The following is an 18,616-nucleotide window of genomic DNA, read 5'->3' on the forward strand; positions in this document are numbered from 1 at the left end:
AATATACAGTACTAACTCAACAAGTTTATGTTAAGTTCTTGGTAACAATAGCAGCAGCAGTGGAAAGTTACACAGACTGTAACAACAGTTTAACACTAAAGTATGAGTTATTTAGTCTTAACCCAGTACAGTACTCATGGCTGTCGGGAAGATTACAGTGACCCCTCGGTTAACGAACTCAATCCGTTCCAGAAGGTCGTTCGTTAACCGAAACCATTGTTTCAATGGGTTTGTGGGTAATTGGTTCCAGCTCACCGAAAATTTCCTAAATTCAACAAAAATGGTAGAAAAGTTCACTTACTTTAAGGTGTGTATGTAGAAGGCTCCTGGATGATGATGATGATGATGATGGGATTTAGAATGGGGGTGGAGGAGAAGGAAGAAGAGAAGGCATTGGGGTGGAAGAGAAGTCACCCCATGGTGCCATTTCACCCATAAAATTTTAGCTCTCTTGGTGTAATTCAAGATTATGTTTTTTAAATCAACACTGCACTGCATTATATATTGTCAATATGTAAAATATATTTCAAAATGACTAATAATTTGCTTGGAAACACAGAAAAAAGCTTTTAGTTGAACAGAGTCTCAAGCAAGATGTTACCTCTAGTGAAAACAGAGAGAGACTAACGCCTGTTTGCTGTGTTAAGAGGCTGGATGCCGCGCATTAAACTAGTCACTTTACCTTCAATTATGTTCAATAATTGTTAAAATGACTAAAAAATTGAATATTAAACTTTAAAAATTATTGAATAGTATAAACTTCTTGATATTTACTAAAATAGTAAGGAATTTAAGCCCTAGAACCGATTAATGTATTGGCGGACTGATACTAAAGCTGGTTGCCCGGTCAGTGCAAGCGAAAACATGTTGAGGTCGTTTCGTAAAAAATTCGTTAACCGAATTTTTGTTCGTTAACCGAATTGAAGATCCTTATGGAAGGCAGTTTGTTAACCGAAATTTCGTTAACCGAGGCGTTCGTTAAACGAGGGGTCACTGTACTTATCATCAGAAGAAGTTAGCTGTGGGCAAGGGTTGCTTTCTTCAGAGGACATTGGGGGAGGTTGGTCATCATCAGTGGAAGTTAGTTGTAGGGAAGAGCAGCCATCAGTACTAGAAGTTTGAAGTTCCTTGTATTCCATTTTTGCACATATGGGAACAGAGTAGAGAACCTTTAGCTACTAGTTAAGGGTTAATGATCATCAAGGGAGAAAATACTGTTCCATTAACTTAAATCTGAATGACCTTGATTAACCTTATTTTAATTATTAAAATCTCCCCTGTTCACTCTGTAAATGAACCTCTGTCTTAAGTTATGGTATCTTCTGGTCTGAAAAAGAATAAAAGAATATTTTACATTTTTTAATATTAATCTGTAACTTAATTTATAAATGTGTGAAATTTATGAACTATAATTGAGATAAGAACTAAACTGACACTCAACACAATATATTACTGCTACAATTTCTTACTTAGGCAAAACTATAAAAAAACTGATATTGGATTATTCTAATTATCAAACTCACTCTAGATATTCATAATTACAACTTTTAAACCAAATTTCCTTCAGAATAAAAAAAATACAAATTCTCTAGAGTTTGGTCGAAAAATATACAACTTTGTACAGTGAAGCATAAAACAGTGAGAGTAGATTTGATTGTTGAATTCTGAGAGAGATAATTTAAGCAGGCAGGAAAGTAGAGAATATACAAGGTTTTCTCATGACTATACTGTATACAAGATCCATCACGCCTAGCGTATCATGTTGGTCCTGTAACATACTAACTCAACAAATCTACTTTAAAGTCCTGACAACAGCAGGTAGGTAGACTGACTGTAACAATAGTTTAATATAGTTGTTTATTTATTTTTAGCCGATGATACTATGCTAAGAAGCTCCCCCCCCCCCCCTTCCACTTCTCCGAAAGCGTGAATTTGTTTGCGACTTCGACGGCAAACAGCCTTTATTTAAACCTTTTTATTCCACTCATACGTATCTTGAAAGTAAATGTTTTCAAGCAGTTACCGTATATCTTTACATACATTAAATTTAGCAGTAAAATGAGCCAAAATTGGGTATCCTTAACAGTTATTTTGGGATTAATTTACAATACTGTATATTAATAGTATGAGCCGATGAGTTACAAGAGAGGCGGTGGAGCTTGTACCGCCAACTAAAAATCCCCATCTATAGTCACTAAGCAGCAGCAGTTCACATAAATTACAGTACTTACTTTAACATAAGGCATAATTTTTATCCATGGGATTTTTTTATACAGGACTTCTTCAATGGACTTTACGTTCATCACCTTCATAATCCCTTTTACCATCCTCTCATCTTCTTCCTTCGTCCAATGTCCGTCTCTTACTGCAAAAATAAAGTGAAAAAAATGTCTCAACCACCTAAATAAAAAAAAAATGAATACTGAACATACTGTAGAATTACAATAAATCACATTAGGTCATTAGATATTATATTATTAATGAAAGAGTACAGATGCTTTACATGAGGACAAGTTACATGAAGTCTGGGGTAGTGGGAGGAGCCTAAACATTGCCACTCTCACTTAAATATATATACCATATACAGTGATCCCTCGGTTAACGAACACAATTCATTCCACAGAGTCGTTCGATGACCGAAAATTCCGTTAACGGAATCCATTGTTTCAATGGGATATTGGGTAATTGATTCCAGCTCACAGAAAAGTACATACAAAGTAAAAAAATAAAAATAAATAAAAAAAATGCAGTAAAGTATACTTACTTTGAGGTGTTTATGTAGAAGGTTCCTGGTTGATGATGATGATGATGGGAATTAGAAGTGGGGGTGGAGGAGAAGGGAGAAGAGAAGGAAGTGGGGATGGAAGAGAAATCACCTTTCAGGGGACCCATGCTTGATGCAGTAGTTTCACCAATAAAATTTTAAGTTCACTAGGTGTAATTCAAGATATTTTTATTTAAATCAACACTGCACTGCGCTATATATTGGTTCAGAATGACCAATAATTTTAATGCAAAAATGCAAAAATATTCAAGACACCAACAAAATTGATGTTCATTCCACTGTCAACAAAGCCAAACTGACGCTTGGTGGCTGAGTCAAGCGGCTGATGGGCGCACAAAAAACTAGTTCCCTGTACTGCATATACTGTATTATCAATACCGTATATCTAGGCCTATAAGGCGTCGGGGTGCATAAGACGGCCCCCCCAAATTTCCATTTAAAAAGTAGCTTTTGAGCTCTATTCGCTGTATAAGACCAGTACCCTAAATGTGACACTTACACACTGACTCAGTAGTCCTTTACCAACCATCCTTGGTTTATTAAAATAAGGCCAATTCACTTCAAGTAATGTCATCAAATGTTACCCGCTGGTGTAGTGTAAACACTAGTGACGTCACTGAAGCGTCTGCTATTTATCGGTAACTGGAACTAATGTCGGTGTCGAGTAAAATTTTTCCATTTACTTGAAATGGATTTACCGATTTATTTGTTTATTTATTTATTTATAATATACTGTAACATATTAAACACACTGCAAGTATTTTCTTTAATTTATACGCTTGCTTCGCATGAAACGATCGGTGGTGGGAGTGTTCCCTCGTGTCGGTGGTGGGACTGTGTTCCCACTGTTTATACAACAGCTACCACCGTATTCTAATTGTGGTGTTTCTTTAGGATTTGAGTGAAAAAGGTTACGTGTGTATATATATACAGTATATATATACAGTATTACCCCGCCTAACGCGGTTTCACTTAGCGCATTTTACCATATACGCGGTGCCTTGCCAGAGCTGAACTTTCACTTAACACGGGTTTTTTCCCCATATACGCGGTGAGTGTCCGGCTCGAGAGCTATTTTTAGATTTGCCCCACCCGCCACCCTGCCTGACTGCCTGTTTTAGCTCATAAAATTCATACAAATTACCCAGCCAGAATATAATTTACATTGCTGGAATTCTTACAATTTGGTGATCATTTTGAATATAAACATCATAGATTTTGCATTAGACATACAAATTTTAGATATAAAGTTTATTCTGAGTAAATATGTTATTTTTTGTGCAAAATATATGACATTTGTATTCAAAATATTCCTGGGCTTTCAAGGAATCCAGCAATGTCAATTATATTATCCTAACTTTAATCTGAGGTATTATTTAATACTAAATGTTAAAAACTCTTGAAGGGAGGGTTGGTGGGGGTGGGGTAGAGGGTTGGGACTGACCGCACGGTTGGAAGAGGGGGGGAGGCAAGTTGGGGTACTTTGATTGGCAGATAGTGTTGTGAAGAATATTTTTTTTTTTTATTAACTGAAGATATTTGTTTTAGCTCATAAAATTCATACAAATTACCCGGCCAGAATATAATTTAAATTGCTGGAAGAGCCAGAGGGAAGAGCCAGAGGGAAGAGCCAGCAGTGTAGTGTGAGAGGGGGAGGGAGTCGAGTCCATTATTTGAATGGACATTAACTTGGCGACTGTATTTCTCTATTTCTCTTAAGTATTAATTGTGTTCATGTACCATCATAAAATTAAGATGTTATTTTTACTAGAACATAGGTATTGTGTCGGAAAAAGTGGAGTTTGGGGATGGGCCAGTTTCTATTGGAATTAATCCCATATGTTCTGTTGTTCACTTAACGCGGTTTTCACTTAACACGGTACCCTCTGGGTTTTATTGACCGCGTTAAGTGGGGTACAACTGTATATATATATATATATATTTATATTTCATGTAAATCCACAATGAAAACGTGGATAAGATAAATCTTGATAAAATCACACGGGTACAGTAAATGGAAACAACGGAGCACCTTAGCTTTCGTCTTTATTCAAGACATCTTCAAAGGCAAAAAATATAAATTTTAAATGAATTATTTCTAGTGTGGTCGACTTCCTACACAAAGACAGGCTATAAATAGCCTCCTTATCTCCTCTCCATCTGCTCTGAGAGAGAAGGTCTTGGTAAATAACTTTTGTTTGTTTATTTTCATTGTTTGTCTAATTTATCATGTTGTATCAAAGTAATATTACTAAAAGTTTTAGGCAGCTACCAAACAGGGAGATTCTACTGCCTGGGAAGATATTGGAAGCATAATGTACAGTATTGTCTAATGGTAGACCCTACCAGTACTTCCATATGGCATCACGAAAATTGTGACCAAGTCTTAGGTTGCTGATTTATCTTTCTGCCTCATTTACACACAATTGCAGTTTCAATTGTTTCTCTTCCTTTGACAACACAACATACTTACAATATAATGTTTCTCACCTTTGATCTTTTTTCCATTTATTTATGGTTGGTTATTTAAAATAATGCCAATTCACTTCAAGTATTGGCATCAAATTTTACCGGCTGGTGTACACTAGTGACTCACTTAAGCGGCAGTTATTTAATTGGAACTAATGTTGGTGTGAGTAAAATATTTCCATTTACTTGAAATAGATTTGCCGATTTATTTGTTTATTTATTTATTTATAATATACTGTAATACATTAAACACACTGCAAGTATTTTCTTTAATTTATATACTTGTTTCGCGAAAAAGGGAGGCTACCATTATACCTGGTAGGTGAAGTTGACCAGACATTTATGGTGATCATTAAGGACCAAACTCCGAATCCATGACGTGACTTCTGTTCATCATTTATATCCTAAATTTACCACTGTCGGTAGTTTCAAGAATTAACGCAGTCATTTACTGAATATTCTTTGTAAAAAAATAAATTTTAAATGAATTATTTATAGGAGATAAGTATTATGATCAGTAAATATACAGATATGCATTACTGACCACCTCCGAACACAAGGACGGCTAAAAATAGCCACAGGCGGTCACAGTCAAGGTCACTTCCCCTTTCTTGTCACTGGCAAATGGGGGTGGGGGTCGGTGATGATAGCAGCTGTGTTTATTACCGGGGTATATTGTTCTTTTACGGTATGTTAGACTGGTTTATAATACATTTTTATTATTTTAATATACCGGTAATCTTCATTTTAATCCAGCTTCCCAAACGTAAGTTTCAGTATAAAATAATTAGTGGTAGGACTTTGTGAGTGGTTTACCATGTTTCCATCACCACTCTTGACACGCTAAACCCCAATATTTAAGAGGTAAGAATTTTATCTCTGGTGCTTAAGACGACCCCCTAACTTAGGGCTGATTTTTTTTTTTCAAATTCCGTCTTGTAGGCCGAGATATACGGTATGTTAACTAATTTTAAAATGAATAATAAATGTAATACAAAAAATGCAAAAATATTAAAGAGCACAACTTTCTTGATACAGTATTTACTCCTTATGGGAGGTAATTCATTAATCGAAATTTCGTTAATCGAACTGTTCGTTAACCGAGGGACCACTATACTGTACAGTATAACAAGACCTAACCTGAAATACTCATCACACGTTAGAAAATAAGTAATACGCGGTACAGTAAAACCTCTGCTTAATAGACTATATGGAGAGGAAAGTCTGTAATATAGAGGGTCTGTTAAATGTGAAACCTCCATCTAACGCAGGGGTTCCCAGTGCGACCCCGTCTAGTACTGTCGCCTATCCAGTGCGACCCCAGGTCATTACATATACTGTACAGTATATATGAGGATCCTGAAGAGTAAATACGGACATATTGATAAACGTACTTAACTATAAAAACAAGTAAGGAAACTGTATTACATAATTGATAAGTCTAAAAGTAAACACTATTAGAAACAGGCTGCAACTCTGTCATGTTTAATATGACATGTTTCTTTAATAATTTAATGTTCTATACCTGGGGATATAAGTGGATGGTTAAGCAACCTAACATAAATTTTTTTTAGTTACAACTATGTCGTGCAGTACGTATTTCGTATGTGACCTGTATGCATCATCATATAATTAATTTTCAATACAAGTCACATCTGTCGTAATTCATATGTAACGTGTGTACAATAATATCTACGTTAGCTGGAATCCCCCAAATACCGAACTCTCCGATAGCTGGAATTGAAATTTTCTCGGAAAATTGTTCCCAAAGCCGGAATTTTCTGAACAATTCCGGCTTTGAGAAAGTCGTCTCGTTACCTGGAAATCTCTCATTCCCGGATGTGTTCTGCGCCAATTGTTCCAGCTAACGGGATATCACTATATTATCATTTTAAGAAAATTCTGTTAACTGGGGGTATAATTATGTGATTAAACAACATAGCCAAAATTTTCCAAGTTTAAGTTTGATATGCGGTTACGATAAAAAAAATTTGATAAACACCATTTACAAGAAAGCTGCCTCACAGACATAGGAGCTTCCAAATTGTATCAGAACCTTAGACAGTTTGATTTTTAACCGCTTAATGTCAATCTGATAAATAACCCAAAACATTGATATGTCATCATAGATGGCAAAAATCATCCTTGCCTTTTTGTCAGCCTGTAATTCTGCTATTTCGAGGACAAAAGAGCCACACTGTTTTACAACTGTCTTGAAAAGAAACTGAACAAAATTCAAAGACTCGGTAAGCAACTCGGGGAATCTATCAATGAAATTTGTTGCCATTTTTTGTTCCATAACGTGTCATCATCAACGTTCACCTTCCCTGGACTGACCTGACTTGATACAAGGGGAGTAACTGTATTATTCTCTTGACCATAACTTAATGTCCCGACTTAATGAGACAGCACCAGGGCCACGTTCTTCAGTCCTTGATACCTGGGCTATGAGCTGTATGGGACCCCATGACCTCTAACGGATTATTTGGAGAGAAAAGTCCGTTGTATGGAGGTTTAACTGTATTCTGTAGTGCAGCTGAGGCAGAGCCTATTCAATATCTTAAACTCATCAAATACTCACCTGTTACCATTCTCTCTTTACTCTCCTTCTACAAAATGAAAAATCATTACAGTACAGTACACCACAGGTGCCCTTACATTTAATGTTCCGCAACTTCAAGTGAGTCACGAAGAAAGTCTTAAAATGGGCAGTTGTGTACGGTCCAATCAGCAGTTCAGCAGCAGGAAAAGCGTCTCTACTACCAAACCTTCTTATAATGAATTCCATTTTTGCCAAGATCCTTCCTGTCACAATTCGCTTGTACCTCACCAGTACATTGTCCTTCAAGTAGGTGCACATAGTTTTCAGCCTGTCAATAGCCTGTAAGGGAAGGCGTTGACTTTTAGAAAGAAACAATTGATCCTAAATTCTTATTTTATACCTCAAGTGTACAGTCAATAAGTAAAGAGTGCGAACATGATACTGAGCTGAGCTGGGAGTGTCATATGATCACAGAAATTTTGTTTTATTTCTTACAGAAACAAAGGATTAATTTTTCCTATAAAAAAACTCCAAGAGATATTTTAGTTAGTTAGACAAAATTTAAATAACAAACAACACTACAATATATCACTTTTTAATGATATATAATCAAGATTGAGTTATTAGTCTCAAACAGTTTATAATATTATATGTTACTTCATGTCATTCAGATTCTAGGGTAATACATCATCAGAAACTCAACAAGGGTCTTACAAAAGTGGTGTCTCTGTCAGGTAAGCCTCTCAGCAAATAGAGTGCAAATTTTCTTTTATTAAAAAAGTCTATGTAATTAAAATTAGGGAATTCCACTCTGTCCCCATCACCAAAAACCCGGCACGTCCTCAATGACACCAGGGGCCGCGCGTCATAAAATTTGTACTCCTGAAACAGAGAAAAAGGCATATGTACAGTATTACAGTAGGAAGGAAAAATTAAAAATAACTAAATAAATAAAATTCAGTAAATTTATATCTTTCAAAAACTTTAAACTGCGTAACACAAAACTTGTTTCTTGTATTAAGGGTCTCCAATATCACCTGAGGCAATCTTCGTCCACCCAGAAGTAAAGAGTAACAGTACCCAAGTTAACAGTTGGGGAAATGAAGACAGCCAAGTGCAGTGCCAGCCATGATGCCTCCAGTGCTGTATTCACACAGTTACTAACACACTGTCATGACTATGGAACCCAGTTTCACTTTTAATTAACAACACTGCTTCCACTCTAATGGTTGGTAATAAGCACTTTCACTATGGGGTCACCTCTAAGCTGAATAAAATCGTCTGAGGTTAGGTAAGGTTCGTACACTGATATGATAACCTTACTCACCTCCTGAAATCTCTGCCAATTACTCAACAACTGCAAATCCTCTTCGATCGATGCATGATGTGATTTCACTTTCAATCCAGTCTCCTCAAAAAATATCTCCCTGAACCAAAAACCCAGAGTGTTAAAGAGACAGTACTTATGGAGTGTGCTTAATTCCCATGTTATCTTGATGTTCAGGTTCTCAAAAAACTGTAAAACAGAAACAGATCAATAAAATTATACAAAAGTCATTACTATAAAACCTCACTTGTTTAAATCTCAATAAAATTACACAAAAGTACCTATCAAAAAAATTTCACTTGTTTAAATCTACCTCAAACACCTTCAGGCCAAACAATATCTCAACTCTTAGGGCCAATTGCAAGAGGCTCTGTGGTGTATACCATGCTGTAGTAGCCCCATGGTTGGTGTGCAAGAAGCGTTCTGGGCTAAAAAAAAAAAAAAAAATACAGTATGCACGATTCGTTATTGAACCGTGGGAGATTTCCGTGGTACTCACACCCCCGCCCGATGATCACTACGATAGAACTATATTTTGAAACCAAAAGAAATAGAATTGGATGCACATGAATTGTATAAATCTGCAAAGGAATAATATGTTTTTATAAGATATCCTCCATATAGAACAACACATGAAGAATTTTAGTGTTCTTTTTAAAAGAATTCCATGTTTGTTTAGGAACATCCGCCAGCCTCTACTTGCCCCATCGCCGCTTAAATCCTCCAAATTCTTCCTACCATAATAAAAGGTAAGCCTTTAAGATAAATAATCCAAATAATTTATGTGTAGAAATGTATGGAAATCAAATTAAGCTAAAAAAAGTCATAAGTGGTCTATTTGAAGAGTCTTGAGAACTGCTCCACCTGGGATGGTGAATGACATCCCTTATCAGAAATAATATCGACCCAATTTTCGTAATGAGCGCAATTAATAACCGTCCAGCACTACCAAAATAATTATTTCATTAGTATAAATACTTAGTAGCGTAAATTTCATATTTTAATAAGTCCAAATATGCCAAGTAACGAGCGCCAGGTAGTTCCGAGGCATGTTTCATTTGTGTATCAGTTTAACCACAATTTGTTACTACAGGTAATAAGATAAATTCAGTGACAAATTCATGTTCTTTTTTTAATTCCCTTAGTGACTCAATGTATTGCAAGAAAGAACTACCTTACCACTTTTTTGTGCAACATTTGGAGTGGTGGTAATAATTCACTCTGCCATTGACAGTGGTAGAATCAAGTACAGATATATATTGGCTTTGTATGACCATGATTCCAACAAAAATGAATAATGTCTTCCAAAATAAATGAAATTTAAGGTCTTATTACCTTTTTGGTCATCCAGGGAATTTTAGGATTTTAAGTTGACCAATGTTTTCCAGCTAGGTTAAGTTAATTAGGTTAGGTTAACATTTTGATGTAGAACATTAAATTTTTAAAGGGCTTATAATTTTTTTCTACGAATTTCTCCAAAAAATGGATCGGTTTTGGAATCACCATAAAAATCTACATTAGAAAAGAAAATCCATTTTTTGAGTGTGTGTTGCATATCAAACCAAACAAATCTGAGGTTCCATTGGATTGCATTTTTTTTTTTTAACAGACAAAATTACCCACAATATGTAGGTGTTGGAAACTTATAAGTATTAACCCTCATAAATAAAGATGTTTAGAATTTGCAAATTTAACTAACACAATATTAATGACTATATTTTCACTTACAGGTGGAGATACAGCTGACTATTCACCTTTCACCAATACTGAAGAAATAAATCTTGGTATCATGATTGATGGGGAATTTTTCCGGTTCCAGGGAAGATTTTGGAATTTGCTGCCTAGCCTAACCTCGGAATTGGTTCCCAGACTCGGAACAGAAACATTTGGAGACTTTCCGTAAAATCCCCAAATTACTCATAGACCAGAAAAAATGCAGTTTCTGGAATTTTCTGAAAATATGGCCTTGGAGAAATCATAACATATGCCTTAATTAATTTTGTATTTACTTTTTTACTCTCTGCAACACATACATGGATATTACGTATTAATATATTTGTGAAATTGGTGGATGATTTTTCTTTTAAAATAATGTACTTTACTCCTGATCATCCATATACAGGTTGTACCTCTCTAGTCCGGCAACCTCGGGACCTGGCCGGTGCCGGACCATGGAAATTCACCCCTTTTCCTGGATAGATAGTGACTTGTGCTTATGCTTCGAAGCACTAGCACCACTTTCTCTGCTTCATGGTCTCTTTGAAGACATATTGAAGGGTTAAATGTCGTACAGTAGCTTCTCAAATTTTGCGAGTTTTTAATTCAACATTTTTTATTTGAACACAAAAACAAAACAATTTAAAATTTTGACGGCAGAAACTCGAATTTCGACGTGTTTGAACGGCCCACCAACGTTCAGACGACGTGCACAATCATGTAAACAGCGTCATTTATCTAATGTACAAAAGATTCATTATTGTTTATTACCGAATGTCTTTTTGATTGAATTAATGTTTATGTGTGCAAAATGGGCAATACAATTCATTAATATTACAAAGAATATTAAAACACTCAAGGAAATGAGACAGCATTGTTTTCGTTGATTACAAAACCAGTGACTGACTGGTTCTACATATAAAACTGAAGAAAATAAGACCCTGGTTGTAGCTGTAGTAAAATTAATATGGTTGTTTTAAGTAATGTTATTTAATGTTAATAAATGGAACAATAGAAGTAGCTAACGATAATGGTAAAGAAAAAAAGAGAGATCGCGTATGTAAGTGCGCACATGTGAAAACATATCGTCATTACTCTATATAAGAATATGAAAGCAACACTAATTTACAATTCATATATATTTTAATTAATGTTTCTGATTTTTTTTTATTGAATTAATGTTTGTGTGTATAATGAACAATACAATTCATTAATAATACGTGGAATATTAACACGAGGAGACGTGACGGCTGCCGGCATTGTTTATGTTAAAGCTTACAAAACCAGTGACTGATTGGTTCTACATATAAAACTGAAGAAAATAAGATCCTGATTGTAGCTGTAGTAAAATGAATGTAAAAAAATTAATAAGCTTGTTTGAAGTGGTAATGTTATTTAATGTAATAAATGGAACAATATAAGTAGCTTACCATTAATGGTAAAGAAAAAAAAGAGAGATCGCGTATGTAAGTGCGCACATGTGAAAACATATCGTCATTACTATACATAAGAATATGAAAGCAACACTTATTTACTGCTCATATATATTGAAGGGTTAAATGTTGTACTCTGTACAGACAAGCAGAGAGAGAGAGCAGCCGAACTGCCGGATGTAAACAAACCTTAATTTCCCGCAGCTTTGTTGTTGATGTTGTTTTTTATGGGGATTAGCCCACCCGAGCATAGGTCACTGACCCACATTGGGGCCTGAGGGGCAAAAATTTAATACTCCTGTAATAATAATAATAATAATGCAGAAAAAAAAAAAAAAAAAGCTGCCTATCTACCTATTGGACAAACTAAAATCGTTCCGAACCACGGGAGTTTCCGGACCACAGAATGCCGGACTAGAGAGGTACAACCTGTATTATAAAATATCCTGCTTTAAATAAAGGCTATATTCTGACATAAGCATTATCATTGTACAGTCGACCCTCGTTAATTCGGACCCCTTTAATCCGGATTTCGGATAATTCGGACAAAATCTGAACGAACTTTTTTTTTTTTTAAGATTTGTAGGAATACAGTGGGGTATGCTATAACGAATCTAATTGGTTCTAGAACCTTGTTCGTTATAACATTCGTTCGTAATAGGATTAATCCGTTTCAGGCCCCCAAATACAACCACTTAACACTGAAAAATATAATATAAAATTGTAAAAATTGTAAAAAAGTGCATAAATATGCATCTAAACCCCTGAAATAAAGAATATCATTAATATTTGTAATAAAAAAACAATAAATTAGAAAAAAAAAATTTAAATAATGTTCGTTGTAGGAGTTTCGTTCGTTATAGCATTCTCAATTTTATAGGTAAAACCGTTCGTTATAGGAATATTCGTAGTAGGATCCGTTCGTTATAGCATACCCCACTGTATTACCTACGCGGACCTTAAGCTAAAATGCTGGTCCACCCACTGCTGGGATAAAACATCAGCGTCTTTTTGGTCAAATGTAACATCTCCACCACTAGTGTGGAGGGGGATGCAACTTTTAGCTTCAGACATGAAAAATATTTACCATTTACTGCCAGTAAACAATGGAAACGTAAAATTTTTACCAATTAGTAATGAAAAGTTGTGCAGTTCCTTCAGCAAATGAAGCTCACCAACTTACAATAGGTTAAATTACCTTACAACGTGTTTTCAGTAGTCTATGTTGAAGTTCTTAGCACAGGCTAACTTATTATATCATATACGGTATCACAGTTCTCATTGATCTACAAAAAATACCGGTAATAAAAACCTTTTAGATATTTCATACTTAATATAATACCTGGTAATCTACTTCAACCTCCTATTGTTTACAACGACACATGACGCACCACCAGCTGTTGAGTATCAACTACACGGTACACGTGTTTTTCGAATCGTTTTCAGTTAAAAAACTGTTACATCACATGTATATTTTACCTTAACTGAGCCTGAATGAATATATTCTCGGAAATAAATAGTAGTTTTGCTGAAACGTGATGTATTTTAATGTAAAATAGGATAAAATACATGACGAAAACAAAAGACTTTACCTAACCTTCCGATGTTCTAGAGAAGTTACTCATTTTTTTAATAGTTTTTGGTTAAAATATTGTTATATTACAATGGTATTCTATTCATACTGTGCTTGATATAATGCATTCACAGAAATGTAATATTTTTGCTGAAATGACGTACGTTTTACAGTGGAAAGTGGGATAAAATCGTGACGAAAACAATGACTTTCGCTTTCTTTCGTTCAAAAGATGTTACCGTAATCACTTTTCGATTGGTTTTCAGTTAAAAAACTGTTGTATTACAATAATATTCTATCCTAATTGACTTGAATAAAGACTATGATACCATATTTCTGAATATTTTCATTAAAATTCATCCAAATCATTTTCCTTGTCATCGTTTGCAGCACCAAACAGCTTCTCCCAGTCCTCTCCTTGAACAGGGCTAGAGGGTACGTGTTTTTCGAATCGTTTTCAGTTAAAAAACTGTTACATCACATGTATAGTTTACCTAAACTGCGCCTGAATGAATATATTCTTGGAAATAAATAGTAGTTTTGCTGAAACGTGATGTATTTCAATGTAAAATAGGATAAAATACATGACGAAAACAAAAGACTTCACCTAAGCTTCCGATGTTCTTGAGATGTTATTCGTTTTTTTAGTAGTTTTCGGTTAAAATACTGTTATATTACAATGGTATTCTATTCATACTGTGCTTGATATAATATATTCACGGAAATGTAATATTTTTGCTGAAATTACGTACGTATTACAGTGGAAAGTGGGATAAAATCGTGACGAAAACAATGACTTTGAAATATAATGCAATATTAACCCCTAAATCGGTTAATTCGGACAATCGGCTAAAACTGACACCCTTCCCCCCCTATTAGTCCGAATTAACGAGGGTCGACTGTATTCTTATCCTTATTATTATTACAGTATATATTTAAACATTAAAAAATGCAGGAATAATTTGCAATTAACATTGCAGACTGTAGAATTTCATGAATATACCTACTGTATATGGGTTCCATGACATTTGTTCACAAGATGAACCTAATCTAACCTAACCAAACATGTCTTCCTTTCCATAATAGTTGAGTACAGTATATGCCTTGTAATCAAATGTCTGCACACTAACTATATGAAAACTCTCTGGTGAGGATCCATATACAGTACAGTATTTACATGGAATATTTTTCCAAATAAAAGACCATTTACACAGCAGATACTTTTCTCCAACTGCTGGTTTAGTCCATGTCATTAGCATATTGTATACATTTTTACTCCTGACATTGGGAAAGTGCTCATGTCTTGCTTTTTGGAAAGGGTATTTATTGCATTACTATAATCAGGTGGAGACAAGTAGGAACCATTATCTCAAGTTTTCATATCTTGTAGATAACTGACCTTTATATTTGTATAATATGAAAGTAAAAATTTTTGGTACAAAGATAATTTTCTGTTTGATAGAAAACTAACAGTTATGGTGATATTTTTTCAAGATTTTATCCCAATTCATCTGTACAGTGAGTTCATCACTGCCATAGCAACATTATGATACCTAATACTGTACTTTGTTATATTCTACTGACTTCATCCACAGAACAGGCCATAGTTCTCTTTATTACACTCACCCAACCCCAAGTTCATGACAAACTTATTACTTTATTGTTAGATTTAATATGGATAAAGAAGAAAGGCACAGATATTGCACGCTATTCCTACGTTTTTATGAATGTCACAGGCTTAATTTACCTATATTCACTGTAAATGATCGTATTTCATTCCCAGAATTGACTTATAATCAAAGAATAGCTTGAGATTCAAGTATTTTTATGCTCGTAAATAGTGTAGCAAGAGTAAACGTTTTGTGCCACTGACAACGTTTTGAGGGTGCAAGCATACCAACCCCCAAGTCTTCCGCCAGTTAGTACACCCGACTACCCTACAATGATGTAGTAACAACAAACGACGGTCGGGTACCACCATGGCCATTCTTGAAAAATCGCACAATTTTTACTCCATTGTATTACGACTTTTGGGATACCACAGCTTGGTGTACATCCCAGCTGATCTTGCTATTGGCCCTTACATACACAAACCACACCAAGGTCAATAATCACATGAATCACACTTATCTATAGTCAAACCTACGTATATTGGACATTGGACTTATTACGGGGTGAAGGCCAGTCCGATAAAGCCAATTTTCTGATAAATCCTACAGCTACAAGACATTCTACAGTAGCTACAAGACATATCACACATACTGTAGTCTAAAACATCACTAACATGAATATTATTGTGCTAGTTAAAAGATAACACAGTATGGTACATTAAACTTTATAGAGAAGTCCTTTATGTTATCAATGACTACTAGCTATTACATACATAAGCACATCAACCCTCCCCCCCCATAGCTAGATATCATTAAATGCATTTTAATTAATGTACACTCTCATGATGAATTTAATAATTATCTATCAATCAAGTCTGTCTTGTTTGTCAATCTTTGCTAAAATCAAGACAGAAATAATAAGAGGTAAAATTTTGGTCATTGTATTATGCTAAATAACTACCACCACCACCACCATTATTTATCACCACCCATACCCACATCACCACCAATTACCCAAGGAAGCTATGGAAGGAAACATTAGTGATACCTGAACACCATTTAGACGCTGTGACAACATTACAAATCCCTGTACTCACCTTTAGATGTTGAGGCGTTGGTAAGTAGGGATCGTTGTAGTGTGTCGGGCGACGTTCCTTCAATTCTTCCTCCGTCAGTTGACCCATTTCTAGTCTCTTGAAGTAATCACGAAGATAGTTAAGCTTACCCATCACCTGTTCTTCAATTTCCTCTTTGGTAAATTCATTGTCTGTTAGTTTCTCCTGAACTAAAGTCCAATGGCAATGAGACAATGGAATATCTTCAATCTCTTCCTGAGGGACTCCCACTCCAGGCGGAAATTCATACATCCTTTCCTCAAGCGTCCTGTTCTTGCCCAACCTGCTGAGTCTTACAAAGCCAGTGTGTCTTCTTGAAGACAAACTGTTATAATAGCCATCATCATCAAAATATAAATTATATGAACGTTTATCAACACGTAATGTTCCCATTTTCTTCGCTTTTGCTTTATATGATACGGAGTAGCACTCGTCATCAAAATCATAATCATCCGTTGATTGACTCACTTGTTCATTTTCTTTAGGTCTCCCAACATCTTGGTTACCTTGTTCTGTGTTCCTGTCAGGACAACTCTCTGTGATAGACAAAGAGCTGACATCAAGAAGGCTTTTATCTGAAGGAAAATCATTAATATATGACTCATATTCCATACTGTCATTCAACCCGTCACTACACACCTGTGAAGTAAGTGTATCTTCACACCATGAAATATGTCGATTACTATTATTACCTTTCTTCATTTTCTTCTTCTTCAAATGTTCATCAGTAACTTCACAACCTAGTCTTGTTTCAGCAACAGGAGACACGCTATGGTCCCCCGTCATTCCCTCAATAACATTATCACCACCAAAGTTATATTGGCCCATAATAGAACCTTTCTTTGATTTTTTCTTTTTCTTCCTAAAATGGCCATCACCACAGCCCACAATATCAGTGTCGGGTGATAAATAAAGACCTTCCTTCGCTTCCTTTTTACTCTTTTTCTTGGTAATGACAATATTTTCCTGATCACCAACTTGAGAATTAATATCTTGGTAAGGGGTGTTTAAAAAGGTCTCTGTTGTGTCCAGTGATGAGTCAAGGTGTATAAATTTTTTCTTCTTTTTAATGCTGTTGTTTTCTTGGTCATCATCTTGAGCAATAATGGAGTGAGTTGTATCCCAACCATGAGCATCAAGTGATGAATCAAGATCTTGTTTTACTTTCTTTTTACTTTTCTTCTTAATAATTTTGTCTTTATCATCATTTTGACCATTAATGGAGTGAGTTGTATCCCAACCATGAGCATCAAGTGATGAATCAAGATCTTGTTTTACTTTCTTTTTACTTTTCTTCTTAATAATTTTGTCTTTATCATCATTTTGACCATTAATGGAGTGAGTTGTATCCCAACCATGAGCATCAAGTGATGAATCAAGATCTTGTTTTTCTTTCTTTTTACTTTTCTTCTTAATAATTTTGTCTTTATCATCATTTTGACCATTAATGGAGTGAGTTGTATCCCAACCATGAGCATCAAGTGATGAATCAAGATCTTGTTTTACTTTCTTTTTACTTTTCTTCTTAATAATTTTGTCTTTATCATCATTTTGACCATTAATGGAGTGAGTTGTATCCCAACCATGAGCATCAAGTGATGAATCAAGATCTTGTTTTACTTTCTTTTTACTTTTCTTCTTAATAATTTTGTCTTTATCATCATTTTGACCATTAATGGAGTGAGTTGTATCCCAACCATGAGCATCAAGTGATGAATCAAGATCTTGTTTTTCTTTCTTTTTACTTTTCTTCTTAATAATTTTGTCTTTATCATCATTTTGACCAATAATGGAGTGAGTTGTATCCCAACCATGAGCATCAAGTGATGAATCAAGATCTTGTTTTACTTTCTTTTTACTTTTCTTCTTAATAATTTTGTCTTTATCATCATTTTGACCATTAATGGAGTGAGTTGTATCCCAACCATGAGCATCAAGTGATGAATCAAGACCTTGTTTTACTTTCTTTTTTACTTTTCTTCTTAATAATTTTGTCTTTATCATCATTTTGACATTAATGGAGTGAGTTGTATCCCAACCATGAGC

General features: G+C 34.9%; 1 protein-coding gene across 1 annotated transcript; it reads right to left on the minus strand.

The window, feature by feature from the left end:
- Positions 1 to 894: 894 nt before the first annotated feature.
- LOC121865087 lies at positions 895 to 18,577 on the minus strand. Its single transcript, XM_042364419.1, has 6 exons — positions 16,553 to 18,577; positions 9,124 to 9,312; positions 8,511 to 8,678; positions 7,913 to 8,135; positions 2,232 to 2,365; positions 895 to 1,327 (listed from the first exon to the last, which is right to left on the minus strand). Exons 1-6 carry the CDS (start codon positions 18,575 to 18,577, stop codon positions 1,259 to 1,261), a joined length of 2,808 nt encoding a protein of 935 aa, XP_042220353.1. The 3' UTR covers positions 895 to 1,258.
- Positions 18,578 to 18,616: the final 39 nt, after the last annotated feature.

This window comes from Homarus americanus, unplaced genomic scaffold (genome assembly GCF_018991925.1).
Source record: "Homarus americanus isolate GMGI-L3 unplaced genomic scaffold, GMGI_Hamer_2.0 scaffold2539, whole genome shotgun sequence".
In the NCBI taxonomy this organism is placed as follows: domain Eukaryota; kingdom Metazoa; phylum Arthropoda; class Malacostraca; order Decapoda; family Nephropidae; genus Homarus; species Homarus americanus.